The 20,027-nt window shown below is 35.9% G+C and overlaps 1 protein-coding gene across 2 annotated transcripts; it reads left to right on the forward strand.

Moving 5' to 3' along the window:
• Nucleotides 1-3,413: 3,413 nt before the first annotated feature.
• LOC110735056 (protein SIEVE ELEMENT OCCLUSION B-like) lies at nucleotides 3,414-20,027 on the forward strand. 2 transcript variants are annotated; one of them, XR_002513977.1, is made up of 7 exons: nucleotides 3,414-3,794; nucleotides 3,917-3,994; nucleotides 4,290-4,702; nucleotides 5,051-5,154; nucleotides 5,250-5,392; nucleotides 5,541-6,018; nucleotides 19,199-20,027. XR_002513977.1 is itself a non-coding variant. In XM_021915184.1 (6 exons), exons 1-6 carry the CDS (start codon nucleotides 3,522-3,524, stop codon nucleotides 5,781-5,783), a joined length of 1,254 nt encoding a protein of 417 aa, XP_021770876.1. In that variant the 5' UTR covers nucleotides 3,414-3,521; the 3' UTR covers nucleotides 5,784-6,151. The 2 variants fall into 2 exon arrangements, 1 of the variants encoding a protein (XP_021770876.1); XM_021915184.1 differs by lacking the exon at nucleotides 19,199-20,027 and having other exon boundaries at nucleotides 5,541-6,151.

Genomic DNA, 20,027 nt, shown 5'->3' on the forward strand with positions numbered 1-20,027 from the left:
CCTTTGTTTGGGTTTTTGGCTTACACAAATTATTGATTAAGGCGGGCTTTTGTTAAGTTATTGTAAGCCGGGTTAAATTTATCCTAAAAGTATTTAATGTTACCCTTATATACAGTGACAGATCTTAAAAGTTTTCTTTCGGGGCCAATAATTTATACAACATTACATAATTTTACAGCTTAAACAAGACTACAATTAAATAAGCATATGAAGTCATTTACAAATTCAGTAATACAGAAATATAAAAAGGTAAAAACTAACGATCGTCTCGGGGGCGTTGGATAAGCTAGATAACAAAAGGTAGAAATGTTGAATAAAAATGAACATTAATTACAATGATTGACGCGTGATTTTGGTATGTATTCCTAAATTAATACTCCGTAATCATTAATACTCCGTACTACTTTGATAAATATTTTAAATGCTTATTATCTAATGCCTCGGGGTGTTTGTTAGCACACAAGATCCAAATAAAAATTAAACGAAATATTATTACTGATGTTTGTTTGCAATTTTAATTGATGCGTTTAATTGTGCTCCCCTGAAAAAAGTGCATTACTTCATCTTTATTGAATTGATGGTTTGATGGGTGGATTAAAAGAGAAAGAGGAGTTTTGTGGGTAGTGTGTTGTCACCTAGGATGCACGGAAACGGATACGGACACGGACACGGACACGATACGGACACGGGAAAACGGCAATCCTAAAATAGGGGACACGGGTACGGCGTATAACAAGGCATATAATATATTAAAAAAAACGAGAATTTGACAACTAATTCAATAAAACACTAAATAATTAGCCTCAAAACACACAATTTTAATTAAACAAGTAAATGAACAAAGTGTACGGACATAGTCGGATACATATCAAGAAACCATCAAACCAGACATGTCTTAATAGTACTCTTCAAGTAATCAAACAAAACTAGAAACATAACACAAAATCAAACATCTCATCAAGTAATCAACAAAACTGTCAAAACACGGTGGTGGGCGGTGGTTGTCTGGCTGACGACGAACAACAAATTGAATTATTGAAGCAATTGAATTTCAGAAAATCAGAAGTTCTTACACACTTACACTGATTAAAACCCTAAAAAATTCTCCAAATTAGCATTACTCGAATTCACTTCAGAATCACAGCAATTGTTGAATGGCAGAAATTGAGCTCCAGTAAAGATAACAATGGAGCTCAATTGTTGAATGGCAGAACACCAAGAAATAAGCACGAAAAGGCTGAAATTGAGCTCCATTAAAGACAACAATGGCGGAGACTCAGAAAATGAAGACCGATTAAGTTCTCTCCCAGACTCCATTCTCACCGACATTCTCTCACTTCTCGACATCCAAGGATGCATATTCAGAACTTTAATTGAATTTTTTTTTAAAAAAAAGTAGAGAAGAACCATACCTGGTGGCTGACACGGACGACGGGCGACAAGGTGCGCGGTGGAGTGATAGGTGGTGGCTGAGGACGAGCAGGCGAACAGCAAGGGCCAGGCCAGCAACTCCAGCAACCCCCGCAACAATGAGAGATGAAGGCCACGAGCAGCAAGGGCCAGGCCAGCAACCCTGACAACCGGCAAGGAGGCGAGTGGCGATGACGGAGACAGCAAGCCAGCGGTACGGTGAGACCTACAAGTCGGCGACTGAGCAAGTGAGCAGCAAGGGGTTCAGTTGAGACTTGAGAGGATGAGAGGATTGAGAGTTTGAGAACTGGAAACTTGGAAAGAGGTAGAGAGGCAAAGCATAGGAATTTAGGTATTTCGCGTGTCCATACCAAAACGGCCCGTGTCAGCCCAAGACACGGCCCGTGTCCAAAAATCAAAAACGGTTAAAAAAAATCGGACACGGTTTTCTGCGTGTCGGACACGTGTCGCCCCGTGTCTCATCCGTGTCCGTGTCCGACACGCGTGTCGACTCGGACTCTTCAGATTTTTGGCGTGTCCGTGCATCCTTGGTTGTCACTGATTTGTGGAAATTATATAGTTATTGTAGTCCTAATTATTTGTCTTTCCTATATATGTAAATAGAAAAGTAATAAGTTAATGTAGTTTAAGCCTTTTCATATCAGGGCCAAGCCCCATGTAGTCTCTTTAATGATCCGCCCCTGCTTATATATATACAACAAAAGTTATTATTTTCGTATTATAAATTGTACTCTTAAAAGCCACTTGTACATATTAGCCTTCATAACATTCATCTATTAGAAATTACATATTAAATTACAATCAAACTCATTACAAATTAAAAGTTATCTTTACATAGATTAAAGTTACCATAAAAACTTTTAAACTTACCCTCAAATTGATCGTGTTACAATAAAATTAAAGTAAGTCCACCTTATATAAGACTTATTGTTTTTCTATAAGGGTTTAAAAATTAAAGATTATTCCACATTCACACTAAAGCAAATAGATTTTGAGTAACTTCTCCATCAATTTACCGGCATGATGAATGTGTTGACGATTTTTGCGAATGTAAATTCATTGGAAGCAAGGAAGTTAATTTAGATGGCTTTATTCGTTCAAGAGAAAAACTCAGTCCCATTCGTTTTTGCTCATCACATTTAAAATCTTTTTTGTGAGATATTAAATATCATGATCAAAGTTGGTAAAATAAAAGGCTCCAATGGAATATTCAAAACTTGCACTAAGGCCTTGTTCACTTTACCTTACAAAAATAATATTCAATAAAAATAATATCAGTTCAGTAAAAATAATTTCAGTTCAGCAAAAATAATTTCAGTTCAGTAAAAACCAGTAACTTTAATGAAGAAATATAACAGAGAATCGGTAAAAATAATTCCAGTTTAATAAAAATAATTTCAGTTCAGTAAAAATAATTAAAGTTCAGCAAAAATAATTTTAGTTCAGTAAAAATAATTTCAGTTCAGCAAAATTAAAATAAGGTGAAGTGAATAGGGACTAAGTAATTCCAAAATATCTTCATATCCCTTTTTAGTTTTTTTGGACCTATGATGAACACCACAAGATATTTTATTTTTTCTTTTTTGTTAACCCCAATGAAACAACATAATTGACATGGTGACCCTTAACTTTAAAGCCTAGCCTTTAACTTTTGAGAATTTTTGTTTAAAGTTGAATGGGGGTAGGGAAGTTTATATGGCATAATTTCTTCTGAAACAATACTCCCTCTGATCATTTTTGGTTGTTCTCATTTAAAATATTTTTATGATCTTTAAAAAAAAAAAAAATCAAAGCAAGAAAAAAAGAGGTTATAGTTGTGTATTATGGCAATGTAGATGAATTTCATTCCCATGTATATATAATAATTACATATATTAAAGCCTTTATAAATTAAAGGTTGGAGAATTTTGTATTAATTTAACTAGAAGTAAGGAAGTTGATTCAAAAGGCTTTATTCGTTTATTTGAATCAACTTCCTTGCTTCTAGTTAAATTAATACAAAATTCCTCAACCTTTAATTTATAAAGGCTTTAATATGTATTTATATATCCATTTTTTCATATTCTTTAAGAAAATAGTTAAACACAACTATGGCAACCACCCATCTATCCTCCGACAATGTAGATGTCACAGAAGCATCAAAGAGCAAAGATCAAGGGTTGCCACAAGCAACGGGTAACGAACGTAGCATGTATGTGTCCTTATCAAATGATGAACAAAAGGATAAACATGACATCGTCAGGCAGGTTGAGCAGCTGCACAAGCCTGATGGTAGTAATGTTAATGCCAAGCCCATTTCTCTTTTTGTTAAGCGTATTCTTGAACCCGCACCTGCCTCTCAAACTGTAGAAGCAGCTTCACAGGTATGTTAGTACAACTTAATCATTGAGTGTTATTACTTTACAAATACTACATTATATTGCTTATGTTTTCCCATCAAAAACAAACAATAATCATTGCTTATGTTCTGATATGTTATATGTAGGATACTCCGCCGAGCATCTATGACAGTCTACCAGAATTCTCTGACATGCCAATTATTGCCGGAAAGGTAGCAAGTGAGGTGATTATTTTTCATTTTCCAATTAATTATTTTAAATAGTTTAGTTTTTGAATAATCCATGATTGTAGAATACTGCAGTTAGAAATCAATCTATAAGAATTAATTGAGTATATAGACTATTCACAAACTCTTACTTTGTAGATTTTACAATTTTATAAAAATATCTGATGACAACTTAAAGGGAAATTCCCTGTTTCTCACAGTGAAAAACGAAATTGAAATGGTATATCTGATGACAACTTAAATTGGAATGGTATATTTTGCGATCCTAATTGAAAGTATAAAACTAATGCAGATAGCCTGCAAGGTCGTGAATGATGAGGTTGATTCACACACCACCACCCTTTCTGTGCTGAATGTATTGCAAAAGTTTTCTTGGGAATCAAAGGTGGCTCTAACGGTTGCAACTTTTGTATTGACCTTTGGAGACTCTGGGTTCAACTTGACAGCAGAATCCAGGACCAACGTTGATAAATCACCATTGTTCAATGAGCATGAGTTCGAACCCACAAAAAGTCTAATCGATGCCATGGTCGATGCAACTAATTGCATTGCTGATTTCGAAAATTTACCCACATCATTTTTCACTTCGGAAGATCCAAAAATCAAGAATGCTAATACTGATTTTCTAGTTGCTGTCTATTTGGTTGTCAGAGCTGTTGTTACTGCTGCAGCCCACAATATCACAATGTCAAGTAGGGGAGTCAAGTAAGTTTATAAATATATACTTCCTCCGTTTTAATTTACTTGAAACAGTCTTATGGCACGTGTTTTGAGGTCGAGTTTATATATTGTAAACGGACAATTTACTCATGATACCTAACCTTACTATAATCCTCGTGTTAAAATTATATTGATAAAATCGCTCGTTTACCTTTACTAATCATTTTCTAAAACTGCGTGCCTAAAAGGTGTTGCAAGTAAAAAGAAACGAAGAAAATATATTTCATTAGACTAATGTGAGTTCTTGTAATTCAACTGGGCTACCTTGAATCCTAAGCAGCTACATACTCAACTGGGCTGAGTTACTAACATGATAATTCATTAATTTTACAGATTTTCTACCTTAAATCGTATGGAGCTTTTCGACTGGGCTACGAAGCTAAAACGTATTAGTGATGATCTGAAGAACATGTTGCCTGAATTAACTAAACTTCTAGGTATGTTTACTATGCGACATGACATAGTGATAGAATAATATCCTGTCACATTTAAAAGTAAAAACAGAATGAGGATAATTTATGATGTGATGCAGAGGAAGACGTAGACATGGAGGCTTATAATTTGGTTAAGGAAGCTGTACTAAAAGAAAAACACATTGACAACATGAAAGTTCTTAATGCCCTTATTTCAGGCAAAGATAACTCACAATTGTATGATTGCCAGGTTCATAGAAAGGTATGTTACAATTTGTAGTCACTGCATATATAGTTCTTTTCATCATGAAATTATTAACTATGATTAATGAAAGTAATTATGGACCACTTTGATTCACTTAAGGAGTATAAATATTGAGGTTAGTTGTTTCTTTTCTGAGCTATTTCAGGTCCATCTTGAGGTGTTGAAAGGACAAAATGTGTTATTACTCATATCAGACCTGGATATCCCTACTTATCCTATACAATGTATGACAAAAATTGCTTCATTAGATTATTCTCGGTACAAGGTTGTCTGGATTCCTGTTGATCAAACTGAAGCCATAGACGAATCTAAGTTTTCGAGTCAGAAAGAAAAGATGCCCGGCTACTCTGTTAACCACCCTAGGATGATAAAAAATGCAGTTATTTAAGTTTCTCAAAAAAGAATGGGAGTTTAAGGGTGATCCTAATGTTGTGGTGTTGGATCCTCAAAGAAATGTTTTACATCAAAATGCGATGCACATGATACACATTTGGAAATCTGAGGCAGTCCCGTTCACAAATTCAAGGGAGGAGACCCTGTGGAAGGAGCAACGTTCGAGCCTTGATATGTTGTTTGGTTATTACGCTAAACAAATATTTGGCGATTTGCATGGCATGTATAAGGTAACACCTCATTGCAGGATTAAAGTTATTCTCTTTAATTCTTTAAAAATTATTTCTTACTCCCTCACTTTCTATCTTATGGAACACTTGCTTTTATGGTTTCCAATGCTTGCACATATCTCATTAATAATTCTTTTTGTTGATATATATGATAGATTATGGAAATAATCTATTTATGTCAATAATATTTTTGTATATTATTTAGTCTTGTATTTATCTTTTTTTTTTTTTTTTTTTGAAAGAAGTCTTGTATTTATCTAGTTTAACCTAGTTTAGCCAATTAATGAAAAGGCCACGACAAATATTTCTAGACATGATCAGGCCAAGAAGGATCCTTAAACCCCAAAGGTTGATAAATTACCATGTAGGAAAGCATTCTTGACATCCAACTAATGAATCGACCAAGATTTGGATAAAGCAATGCTAAGAACCACCCGAATAGTAGCCAGTTTAACAACCAGACTAAAGGTCTCATCACAATCAATTCCTTCCCGTTGTGTTTTTCCATCCCCAACAAGCCGAGCCTTGTGTCTCTCAAAGAAGCCATCAGAATTCGTCTTGTGCCGAAATATCCATAGTGACCGAATGATGTTGACATTAGAGGGCCAAGGAACCAAATCCCAAGTTCTATTTTCAATGAGAGTATCATACTCATCCTACATAGCAAGTTTCCAGTTATGGTCACGAAGGGCATAAATCGGGTTCTTTGGAATAGGAGATATGCAGGTAATGAGGCTAAGCACTATCTTTGTATTTTGGATTGGGCTTGACTATTCCATGTTTACTTCTAGTAATCATGGAATGAGAAGGAATGGACGGAGGAAGATTAGTAGCACGAAGTGGCTGAGCAGGAATATGAGGATGCTGCCTGCACTCGATGCGGGCGTAGGGAATGGCTGCGGACCAGATAGTGAGTGCCCAGCTTGCTGCCCAGCAAGTGTTGCGGGCGCAGGCTGTGAGGAGAGAGCTCAGGGCTGCTGCATGGAAGGGATTAGAGTAAGCTCCGCGGGCTACCTGCGGAGGGAGATGAGGTGCCGCAGGTGGGCTGCGGTCCTCGCTGACTTGACATGGGTGAAAGAGGGGAGGTTGTGCTTGGGCTATGAGGGACCGGATCAGCATCCAAGTCCGAGGAAAGGTAGTTTCTCAAAATGGGAGTGTCAAGAGAATTATCAAGAAAGTCATATGAGTGATCATTAGGAGTGTAAACTTTGGCCAAAGGAAAGATCGACTCATCAAAACATACATGCTTAGCTATTATTATTCTGCAACTTGATATATCAAAGTACTTATAGCCCGTATGATTACTTGGATAACCGAGAAACACACAAGGAGTTAAGTAGGATTGGAGTTTGTTTATTGTATTAGAAGGAAAGAGAAGATAACACAAACAACCGAACACTCAAAGGTGAGAATAATCAGGATGCTTTTGATAGAGAATTTGAGTGGGTTATTTATAGCCAAGAATTTTGGTTGCTAAAATGTTGTGAAGATATGTAGCCATTTCTAAGGCATGGTGCCAAATGGATGGCGGCATAGAAGCATGACAAAGGTATAGGACTTTAGATACTATAAGCGGAATTGCATGAATCATATTCATAAGCATCTAAAAACAAGATCTTTGCATAACACATAAAGAACACATAATTAAAGCGTGGTTCAACGAGAGATCAAGTAAGAATAATAAGGAGAACAAGAACCCCAAACATGATTCCTCTACTTGGTCCATGGGCAAGGATTGAACCTCCACTAATGCTAGTTAGTTGTGATTGAACCTTTCAATCAACCTTCTACGGAGAGGAGAGGATTGAACGAGCCACAAACCACCACCACCACCACCACCACCACCGTGCGTCCACTAGCGATGGGAACAATTCACTGTTTGGGTTAATTGCGATTTATGTGCATAACCTAGGCAAGACCTCTATTTATATATCTCATATATAATTAGAGTCCATGTGAAGCTCAAACTCCTAACCCAATCCAAACTTCTTTAGCCTTACTTCTTATGTGGCTTGTCATTACCTCATGAGGCCCATTATTGGGCTTCATACTTTGCTCAATCCATAACCCTTGTGTGTGACCTTATATCATCCATTCTTTTGGGCTTTGAACTATTTGACTAACCCAAGGATCATTTATCATGTCTAGCAACAGACAATGACGACCCAAAAGAATGAACTAATTATCTCCATAATAATAGTCTTTGATATATCTAGTAATTGCACTTGACGAAGACATAAATCCTTCAATCTCCCACTTGTTTGAGACAAGTGTGCAATATTAAAATTCCTTAAGTCAATGTGTACACGTATTTAAGCCTTCATTCACCAAATCACGTATTTGATGATCCCATCAATTCATAATTATTTTGGACATTTTATTTAACATCAAAACCATAATTAAATAGGAGAAATAATAAATTTCTGATTAAACATAATTCTGCAAGTTAAATTGTATTACATATGTAGTAAGTTTTCTCAAAACTAATACAAATTAAATTACATGACTTGCTTCAATCCAGAAGCCTTAGAGTGAGCCTCATGCTTGGGCTTTGGAAGGGGTTAGTAAGTGGATCAGCGATGTTCTCATCCGTAAGAACTTTGCGGATCTTGACATCCTGCCTGCCAACAATCTCTTGAATGAGGTGATACTTCCTCTCAACATGTTTGGATTTGTAATGTGACCTTAGCTCCTTTGATTGAGCAATGGCGCCATTGTTGTCACATAACAACTCAATTCCTTCTTGAGCATTAGGTACAATGTTTAGCTCTGTAAGGAACTTCTTGATCCAAACTGCTTCCTTAGCTGCTTCTACCGCAACCAAAATACTTATATTCTATCGTAGAGTCTGCGATAGTGCTTTACTTTGAACTCTTCCAGCTCACTGCTCCTCCATTCAAACAGAAAATGTACCCAGACTGGGATTTGAAATCATCTCTGTCTGTTTGGAAACTCGCATTTGTATAGCCCTTGACAACCAACTCATTTTCGCCACCATAAACTAGAAACATTCCTTTAGTCCTTCTCAAGTACTTAAGGATGTTCTTGGCAACTGTCCAGTGCGCTTCCCCTGGATTTGCCTGAAATTTTTCTATACATGCTTAGGGCATATGCAACATCCGGCATTTTACATATCATGGAATACATAATGGACCCTATTGCAGAGGCATAAGGTACACTAGCCATACGCTTCAACTCTTCTGGCTATCGAGGGCACTGAGTTTTACCAAGCGTAATACCATGAGACATGGGAAGAAATCCTCTCTTGGAGTCTTTTAGGTCGAACTTGTCAAGGATCTTATCAATATAAGTCTCTTGACTTAGTCCAATCATCCTTCAAGACCTATCTCGATTGATCTTGATTCCCAATATGTACTCGGCGTCACCCAAGTCTTTCAAGGAGAAACAACTCTTCAACCATTCCTTGACTAACTCAAGCATTGGTATGTCATTCCCCATGAGCAATATGTCATCTACATATAAGACTAAGAAAACTAGGCTGCTCCTACTAGACTTCTTGTATACACAAGGTTCTTCTTCGCCCTTGAGGAAACCAAACTGTTTGATTGCCTCATCGAAGCGAATGTTTCAACTCCTTGATGCTTGCTTCAATCCATTAATGGATTTCTGAAGTTTGCATACCTTTCCAAGATTTTCTTGATCTTCAAAACCCTCAAGTTGTGTCATATACACATCCTCCGTCAAGAACCCATTCAAGAAGGCGGTTTTGACATCCATTTGCTAGATTTCGTAATCGAAAAATACAACAATCGCTAGAAGAATCCGAATAGACTTAAGTATTGCTACTGGGGAAAAGGTTTCATCATAGTCTATACCATGAATTTGTCTGAACCCTTTTGCAAATTGTCTTGCTTTATAGATGTAGGCATTTCCATCTTTTTTGTCTTGATCTTGTAAACCCATTTGCTACCAATGGGTTTGACCCCATTAGGCAAGTCTACGAGGGTCCACACATCATTATCAGGCATGGAGTCCATTTCGGATTTCATGGCCTAAGCCATTTCTCTAAGTCGGGGCTCGCCAAAGCTTATTTGTAGGTTGTATGTTCCTCATTTTCCAATAGAAAGATTTCGAAATCCTCAGTTAACAGAACATCAACCAACTGTTTATTTCTGATTCTGCTAGACCTACGGAGGGTAGGAGCAACAGTAGAAATAATCTCTTCAACTCTTTGAAGATTTTCGCAAGAATTAGATTCAAGTGGGATGATAGGAGTCTCGTTAGTTGAATTAGTTTGCTCTGACGTACGATTTGTCAAATTAGCTGACTCATGCGCCCTCGCCTATGATGTGGTGTTATCCACATCCATTTGTTGCTTGTCTCAAATTTCTTCGAGTACCACTTTACTCCCACTTGGCTTTGTAGAAAGAAATCCTTTTTCTAAAAAGACACCATCGCGAGCAACAAACACTTTGTTATCTGCGCGATTGTAGAAGTAATACCCTTTTTGTCTCCTTGCGATAACCCACAATGAAACATTTGTCTAATTTAGGGCCTAGTTTATCGCCTAGTGAACGTTTTACAAAGGATTCACATCCCCAAATCTTGAGAAAAGACAACTTTAGAACTTTTCCAGTCCATAACTCATATGACATCTTCTCAACTGCTTTGGACAGGGTTTTGTTTAGTATTTTCGCAGCTGTCTCTAATGCATTTCCCCAGAACGATATGTGCAGATCAGTAAAGCTCATCATGAATCGAACCATGTCAAGCACAGTTTGATTCCTCCTTTCTGACACACCATTTAATTGTGGTGTTCCTAGATGAGTTAATTGTGAAAGTATTCCACAATCCCTCGGATAATCATCAAAATCTCGAGTCAAATATTCACCATCACTGCACGATCAGATTGTAGTGTTTTAATTGTCTTCCCAAGCTGATTTTGTACTTCATTCAGGAATTCCTTGAACTTTTCAAAGGATTCCGACTTAGTTTGTGCCTCATTAAGTAAATATAGCCATACCTACTTAAATCACTAGTAAAAGTAATGAAGTAGTTAAATCCACCTCTAGCTTTTGAACTCATTGGTCCACACACATCCGTATGTATGAGGCCTAAAAGGTCACTAGCTCTTTCACCCTTTCCTTTAAAAGGTGATTTGGTCATCTTACCTAACAAGCATGATTCACAATTCTCAAATGATTCATAATCAAATGAGGATAAGAGTCCATCCTTTTGTAATTTCTAGATGCGTGATTGGTTTATGTGACCTAACCTAAAATGCCATAGGTAGGTTTAGTTTGATTCATCTGTGGTTGCGCTTTTTATGATCTATGTTGTAAACGTGGGTTGTATAGTCTCAAACATACAAACCATTAATCAATTTTGCGTTAGCATATAACATATTATCTTTAGAAATAAAACAACTTTTATCTCTTATTTCAAAAGAAAACCTTCAGTATCCAACACTGGAACTGAAATAATGTTTTTGGTAATTGTTGGAACATAATAACAGTTATTAAGCACCAAAATAAGACTAGATGGGAGCTTCAAGTGATAGCTTCCAATAGCAAGTGCAGCAACTTTTGCTCTATTTCCTACTCGAAGCGTTACCTCCCCTTTTGCTAACTTCCTAATCTCTCTTAAGCCCTGCATGTTATTAACAATGTGAGCACCACAACTAGTATCAAATACCTAAGTGGAAGGAGTAAGATTGATTTCAACAACAAATATACTAGGTAACTCCTTACCTTCCATTTTTTAACGGCATGTTGTGAGGACATTCTAGTAAGTGGTAAGACCACCTTACGTAATTGAAACACTGGCTTCCTTCTTTCTTCAAGTACTCTTCTGTGTGGTTGACCAATAAATCGACAAGCGTGACTGTAGAGTCTTCATCATCATGAATTAGCTTGACGAGATCAAAGTCAACATGGGGTGAAAACAGAATTGTGTCATGAGCAGACACATCATCAAATGGTCTCCCTAAGATATCCATCCAATTGAGTAACTCAATCAGTTCCTTTACATGGGTCTTAGCTGACTGACTAGGTATGAGTTTCTTAGCCATTATCTTACAATGAATATTGTAAGTCTCAAACCTTGCACTGTTAGTCCAGGAGTAATATATCTTGGGAATAAAATCAACGATTTCCTTGACATTCTTATCAATGATGCCTCCACTCCCTAATGCCCATATGCCCCATTTACAGACAACATATAGGCATTCTCTCAGTAAGGTTGGCTCATAATCCTTAAACCTTCTTTTCCAACAAGTTGGAATAAAGGCTAACATGAGATTCCTGACTTTCTCTGCATTTGAAACATCTTTCGCACGCCTTTCAGGAGTGAAACCTACTATAAATCTGCTTTCAATGGGAATATATAGGCGAGCTTCGAGCCCATGGCTCTTTAGAACACTTCTTAGCTCCCTTTCCCAATCCTTGAAGTTTATGAGATTTAGCCTTGTTTTCAATTTGGTTGGCAGCTTAGTGTTGTCGTTAAAGCTATTCATCTACAAACAAAACGAGGCAAAGTTCAATAATTATGTTCAATAAAATTTAAAGCACCATAAGCGAATTAAATAGGTTACTTTAAAACATTTTATTCAATATTAAATGATCCCAATTGAATTAAGTGATTCCAAGACCCTTTATTTGTGCAATAATTCACCGGACTTTGGCACTACCATCAACCATTACAATTTCAAGGTGAGTAAACTCTTTACTGATTACAACACTTTTAACTATTGGTTGAATAATTAACCATCTCATGTTTAATTATTACCCTTTGCTTCAAGGTTCTAAACTCTTTAGGTAACCTTGTTGAGCACAACCAATTAAAATTGTAAAACTTGATTTACCCCAAGTCACCTAAGATACAAAAATGATACTCAGCTTTGGCATGACCTATCATTAATTATCGAAGGGTTGTTGGGTTTTTAATTGGAAAAACAATCTCAATATTACCGGGACCTAGATTTATTATGTTGTTATTAATTTAGTGAATTGTAGCGCATCATCATCAACATAAATAAAACCTAGCATGCATAATCTACTAATGCATAAAATAGAACATGACATAGTATGACCCCTTAATCCTAAGAAAACTAATAAAGCAAAAGCTTCCACTTGAACCTTCATGGATCTCATCCACCTTGCTCCTTTGGGTCTTCACTCCATTGGCTTCTTAGAGTAACTGCAACCTGTAATACTATTCTATTCTATCTACTAGTTAAATAAAATAAAATAAATTACCAAAATACTTAACGGTACGCAGACCGTATTTAGATTACAAAAATACATCACGATGCGCAGATCGGATTTAGAATCTATGGGCCATACTAGTCTATATATAGCAAAATAATATTATATATTATAAAACTTGCCATATAATAAATCACTCAACATGCTTGCCTAAACTACAACATCGAATGTTCATAATTAAGGAAACATGGTACCTAAATATCTCATATTTTAAACAGTAATTAGATAATATCATATATTATTCATGACCAATTATAAAATATCTATATTTTAATTTAGGTATGAGATAAAATAAAATCTTATTTTAATCTTGGAAAGATAAATCATATTTATTTTCCTTGATTATCCAAACTAACTTAGGAGATTCTATACTAATTACTTAGCCAATCACATTATTTTAAATCAATTATGTCCTAAAATAATTATGGGATAATCTCATTATTAAATCAATTATTATCCATATAGAATCTTTTGCTCAAAATATCCTATTAAACTTATCAAAATTAACAACTTAATTTTGAAAACTTATCTTTTTCAAAATAAAATCTGATTTTAAAATAAAATAAAATAATTTTTTTTGAAAAACACGTCAGCCACCGCGGTGTGGCCAGCCAAAGCTAGCCACGGTGGCCGTACACCTGTACGGTGTAGTTGTACAGCAGCGACGTACAACAGTAGTGCCGCGCAACTCTTGCACGGTGCTATTGCTGCTCCTCCTTGCTTGAACCTGCTACCCCTCTCTTCCTTCCCTCTTGGACCATCATCGGCGACAGCCACCTTGGCTGCGCCGCCACCCATCCGCGGCTGCCGTCTCAAAACAACCCCAAAAATCCTTTTTATTTTTTTTAGTTTTAATTTAATTAAAACAACCCTTGCTAAACTATATTAAATTGGTCCAAGTTATTAAAATTAAATCATATTCAATTTTAAAATTAGGGTTCTTGATGAAAATAATTCTCAATTCAATTTAACACTTAAATTAAATTATTGATCATGCAAAATTCACAATTTATACATGAAATCAATTAAATTAAATACATGAAACTAGGAACTATCAAAATTAATTCAAAAACCAAAACACAAAATCAAAATTTAGGGTTTAGGGTTTTGGAATTTTCGAATTAGGATTTAGGGGGATTCGAATTTTTCGAACCAACTAGGGCAAAATTCGGTCCAATTTTAGGAAAAAATTTGAGCAAATTAAACATCTTTAATGATTCCATATGTTAAATCACCACTTAAAATAATAATTGACCCATAATTAAATTATTCTCCCTCTTAATTGAAATAAAATTTGTGGACAACAAAGAATTATGATCAATATGCGTAAATGCAAGAGGCTAACTGATATCATTGTAGGACTTTAGATACTATAAGCGGAATTGCATAAATCATATTCATAAGCATTGAAAAACAAGATCTTTTCATAACACATAAAGAACACATAGTTATACCTTTGAAGCGTGATTTCACTACGAGTGATCAAGCAAGAATAATAAGGAGAACAAGAACCCCAAACGTGGTTCCTCTACTTGGTCCACGGACAAAGATTGAACCTCCATTAATGCTAGTTAGTTGTGATTGAACCCTTCAATCAACCTTCTACGGAGAAGAGAGGAACGAACGAGCCATGAACCAACGAACCACCACCACCGTGCGTCCACTAGGGGGCCGGCGTCCGTACTGTACGGACAGGGGAGAGTGAGAGAGAGAGAGAAAGAGAGAGAGAGAAAGGCGTGTGAGAGAGAGGGGTGGGAGTTTTGTTGCTTGCTTCATAATTCACTGCTTGGGTTAATTGTGGCTTATGTGTATAACCTAGGCAAGACCTCTATTTATATATCTCATATATAATTAGAGTCCATGTGAAGCCCATTAATGTCTTGTCCATGTGAACTCCTAACCTAATCCAAACTTCTCTAGACTCACTTCTTATGTGGCTTGTCATTACCTCATGAGGGCCATTAATGGGCTTTATACTTTGTTCAATCCTTAACCCTTGTGTGTGACCTAATTATAGGATCCATTCTATTGGCCTTTGAACTATTTGACTAGCCCAAAGATCATTTATCATATCTAGCAACAGACAATGATTACCCAAAAGAATGAACTAATTATCTCCATAATAATGATCCTTGATATATCTAGTAATTTCACTTGACGAAGACATAAATCCTTCAAAGGGAGCGTACAAACAATATTATTGATCGTTTTTATTTTCCGTTTCGATTTTCCGTTTTGAGGTGATGTATATGGACATGAGAAGCGAAAAACCACCCATTTTTGCGATAAAAATCTTTAAAGGGTTCATTTTCAAATTCACGATATTGTCACATTGGAAAGCTTTTATTTCTCTCTTAATTGAGTACGAATATATGTTCTAACACGAATAAATAAATTATAAACTTGAGATTTGGAAGAGATAGGAAAAGTCCATAGAAAATTCATGTAATTGTCAAGAAATAAAACATAATATTTATGACCAAGAGAGCTACCAATTGAAAATGTCCATAAATCACTATGAACAATATCAAAGGGCATAGTGGTATAAGACATAGAATCATAAAAAGACATTTTCATTAAGTTTTCCAAAGGGCAAGAATGACAAGTATGTTTTGAAGCCTTATTACAACTGATAAGATTCATACTACGCAAAGAACTAAGAATTGCATTTCCCGGATGACCTATATTGGGAAAGCCACACACTACTACACTAGGAGAAACAACTACAAAAGCCGACGGAATTGAAGTGTAAATGACTTGACGATTTGTGAAGAAAGGATAAAGATCGCCATTGCTATTACACGTCACTATTTTTCTCCCCGTCAGCAAGTCCTTCACAGAAAACCCAAAAGGATTAAACTCAACAGACACTTTGTTATCAATAGTGAATTTTCTAACAAAAATGAGATTTTTGACTAATTTGGGGACATGAATAACATTTTTGAGCTGAAGTGTGTTTTAGTTTAAGGAAGTGTGACCATAAACTGTGATTGGAACCTTGCTAGAATCACCAACAATAATTGCATATTAATATTTTTGCTCAAAGGAAAATATGACGACAAGTTACCTTGAGAATTCGTCATGTGTGATAGATGTAGCACCGGTATTCATGTAGTAATTCTGGTCGGCCAAAGTCTTGGTGTGCATAGCTTGCTAAATGTTGGTTGGCATGTAACCCGAAGAAGGATTGAACACATAGTAGGCTTGAGGAGGGCGTACACAAAGAACTCCTGACTGACTGTTAGACTGACTTGGATGGACTGCCCACTACATTGGGCCTGGGCCTTGAGAAGAATTAGGGCACGGTGGAGTTGCCCACGGACCTTGATTCCAATGAGGCTAAGATGGGAACATCCAACCCTGAGCAGGTTGCTTTTGTTCCTGTTGTTGTGAGCCACCCTGCTGCTGGGGTTGTTGTTGTTGCTGCTGATGGTTGCTTCGGCTACATGGGAGCTGCCATTTCCACCTGTCTTGCGGCTGCCCTTCACTTTATTTCCTTTCCGGCCACCGCAAGACGTATGGGATGCACCACGATTGCTAGAAGAGTTACCATGGGGCTGCTGCAAAGATGAAACCGGCGATGAGGATTAAGTGAGATGAGATTCCTCACTAGATTCCACCGTAATATCAGCGGTGTTACCTTGTTCTTCAAGTTCCAACATGGAACGTAAAGCATCAAAGGAAGGTAGCGGGTCCATATGACGAATGGACGTGCGAAAGGGTTTGTATTCCTCCGAAAGACCCTAGCTTTAAGAGTTGCAATGTCATTCGATTATCGGAGACCTACCTTATCTCCAACGTTCCTCAAACTGTCAACAAGGTATTTAAGGTGAGTGCAATAGGGCTTAACACCATCGAATTGATCGAGCTTGGCGTTAGTAAATTGCGCATCAAGTTGTAATGCTTGAGCAGAGTTGTTGTTGTGAAAGATCGAAATTCTCTAAACGTTTCCGTGTATCAACCGCCTTGTCATCGGGATAAATAATAGAATTGAGAAGATCATTAGAGATGGTCCCATAAATCTATTATAGCACAATATCGTCAAGTCGTTGCCACAAAGCATTGTAATCCACAGATTGCTTGGCATTCTTAGACTTTGGTTTCTTAGCATCCTTAGGGGGAATAATAAGCTAAGGTCAATGACCATATTAGCACGGCCGTGAAGCTTGAATAAAGTAGACCAATTATTGAATTAGGTACCATCATAATCAAGAGCAATGAGGATACATGTTTTGATGTTAATCACAAGCTAAGGGTTGCGGGGTGAATCTTTGGATTTTGAGCCATGGTGGATGAAGGTGCCGAATGAAAACAGGGAAGAAGAAAAAGAAGAGATTAGGGTTTTGCGGAAGAGAGAAGAAGAAAACCTAGACTCGTGATACCATATAAGAATATTTGTCGTGGCCTTTTCACCAATTGCAAAGCAATATATATACAAATTACAATTGGCTAAGCTAGGTTAAACTAGATAAATACAAGATTAATTAAAATACAAAAATATTATCAACATAAATAGATTATTTCCATAATCTATCAATATACTTCCTCTGTTTTCTTATAAATAAACACACCTTTTTGGTACGCACTTTCAGAAAGAGATTAAGCTATATAAACTGAAAAAATTAATCAAAATAATTTATACACGTCTAATTCCACTCTAATTTTGATGCTCAAATTATTTTGAAAAAGTCACTGTTGACCTACTCTAATCAATTACTCCTAAAAATTGTGCGACAAAGGTGTTGCATTTTTTTTTTTAACTTGCAACATTTCTACTAGTTGTGCACACTATTTACATACTCTATGTCAATCATATTTTATTATTTATACTTAAATGAAAAAAAAAAAATTGTCATACAAGATCTTATTAAATTTAATTGGTCTCAAACTCTCTATATGCATTTATTTAAAATTAATTATTATATTTTTTCCAAATGCATAATCTATAACTATACTACAGTAAAACATTTTGGAGATACTTTTACCTTTTTTTTTCAAAAGAAGTCATAGAGTATTTTTGTTACCTAATATTTTGATCAAATGAGCATACATTGTGTTAAACACATATATGATTGTAGACACATAGTTGTGTCTCCTTGGCCCAAATTCGATGATGAGTAATCTTTCACTACCATTTGTTTGGGTTGCGTATCCCAACCCGAGAATTGTCTGATTTCCCTTAGTCCAAACCCTTTTCATAGCCCAAATTTCACAAACCATAGCCTTCTCATATAATAGCAATATGAAATCGAGCAAATATAATTTTTGTGCCTCATACTTTCTTCGCTTTTTGTTTACTTGCAACAATTTGACTTTTACACTATTCATATATCTCACTTTGATTAGCTTTGGTGATTTATCGGTTAGGAAATTTATATTCATGTGGGATTTTGTTATATACGCATGTCTTGATTTAAACTTCTATGATATCAATATTTATAATTTTTACACATTAGTAATTAAAAATATTAATGATTGAAATAGTGCATTGACAAGCGTGAAAATAGAAGTGTTGCAAGTATTAAAAAACAGAGGAAGTAATTTTTAAGTAAATCTTATATGATTGAATCCATCTCAATATAGACATGAGATCCATCTTAATATATATGCAATTTATTAAATTTGTACAATTTTATAAATGCCTAACACGAGATATTAACGGTTGAAATTATACATTTGATAAATGTGAAAAACAAAAATGTTTACCAGTAACAAAAAAACCAAGAGGAAGTAATTAGTTAAATAAAATGAAAGAAATAGGCCATCAATTGCATATTAATCTGCTCTTACTCTATTTCAGGGATAAAGGACCTTTTAAACCTTATAAAGTTCACGAATGATTTGATTGGGGGCCATATGTGCATTCTAACGTTGTTGGATAGTGCATTGTGTTTAGTTTAACGCGGCAAGCTTTTGGTTTATTCTGAACAGTTCTTTTGTTTTTTTTCTTTAAGCAAGTACCCTTGCGAAACAGCAAGGACACTTTCATCGGATGGCAACAAATGCTATTTTATATATGGAGGTGATAATAAAGACTGGATCCTGAGATTATTAGGCGCAGTAGGTGAAGTTGAACATTGGGGATATATAATGAATAAGGTCGTCCAAGTAGGGAGAAATGAGGATAATTATATAAAATGGAGGGTTTTATATGAAGGGTACCCAAAACAGTTTAAAGTTGAAGACAGTTATTTTTGGGTTAGAATAGAGAGCATGATATCCTCTTTGAGAAATCACACGAATGTAGGTGACCATGCTTTTGTCATTCTACAAGACCTTCAAAGGTTGTTTCACTATGAAAAATCCAATGTTGGCTGGGTAATAGTATGTGATCTATTTGCCTGGGTCATAGGGCATGGCGGAGTGGCATTGTCTACCCTTGAAGATTTTGAGCTTTGGAAAGAAAATGCGTCCGAAAAAGCGTTTGAGGTAGCATTTGAAAGTCATTATCGTAAGCGTTATCAACAGGAATTTCCTTACCGACGTATTGAATTCCCAGCTCCTGCCAAGCCTTCTAAAACTATGGTTTGCCCTGATTGCAATGCCCAAATGGAAAGCTACAACACTTTCTTATGCTACCACCCATCTTCAAGCAAGAATTCAGGAATATAAATTACATTATAATACACAGCTTTTATGGATTCTATTTCACCATCTTTGTATCACTAACTTATAATGTTTCTACTCCATGTTTTCACCTTATGTATTGCCATTACTCTTTATGTATCTATAAATTACTTTTATTTTCCTTTTTGTAAAATGATGCGACTCAAGTTGAGTGTT

The sequence above is a fragment of the Chenopodium quinoa genome, unplaced genomic scaffold (assembly GCF_001683475.1).
Source record: "Chenopodium quinoa cultivar QQ74 unplaced genomic scaffold, ASM168347v1, whole genome shotgun sequence".
Taxonomy (NCBI): Eukaryota; Viridiplantae; Streptophyta; class Magnoliopsida; order Caryophyllales; family Amaranthaceae; genus Chenopodium; species Chenopodium quinoa.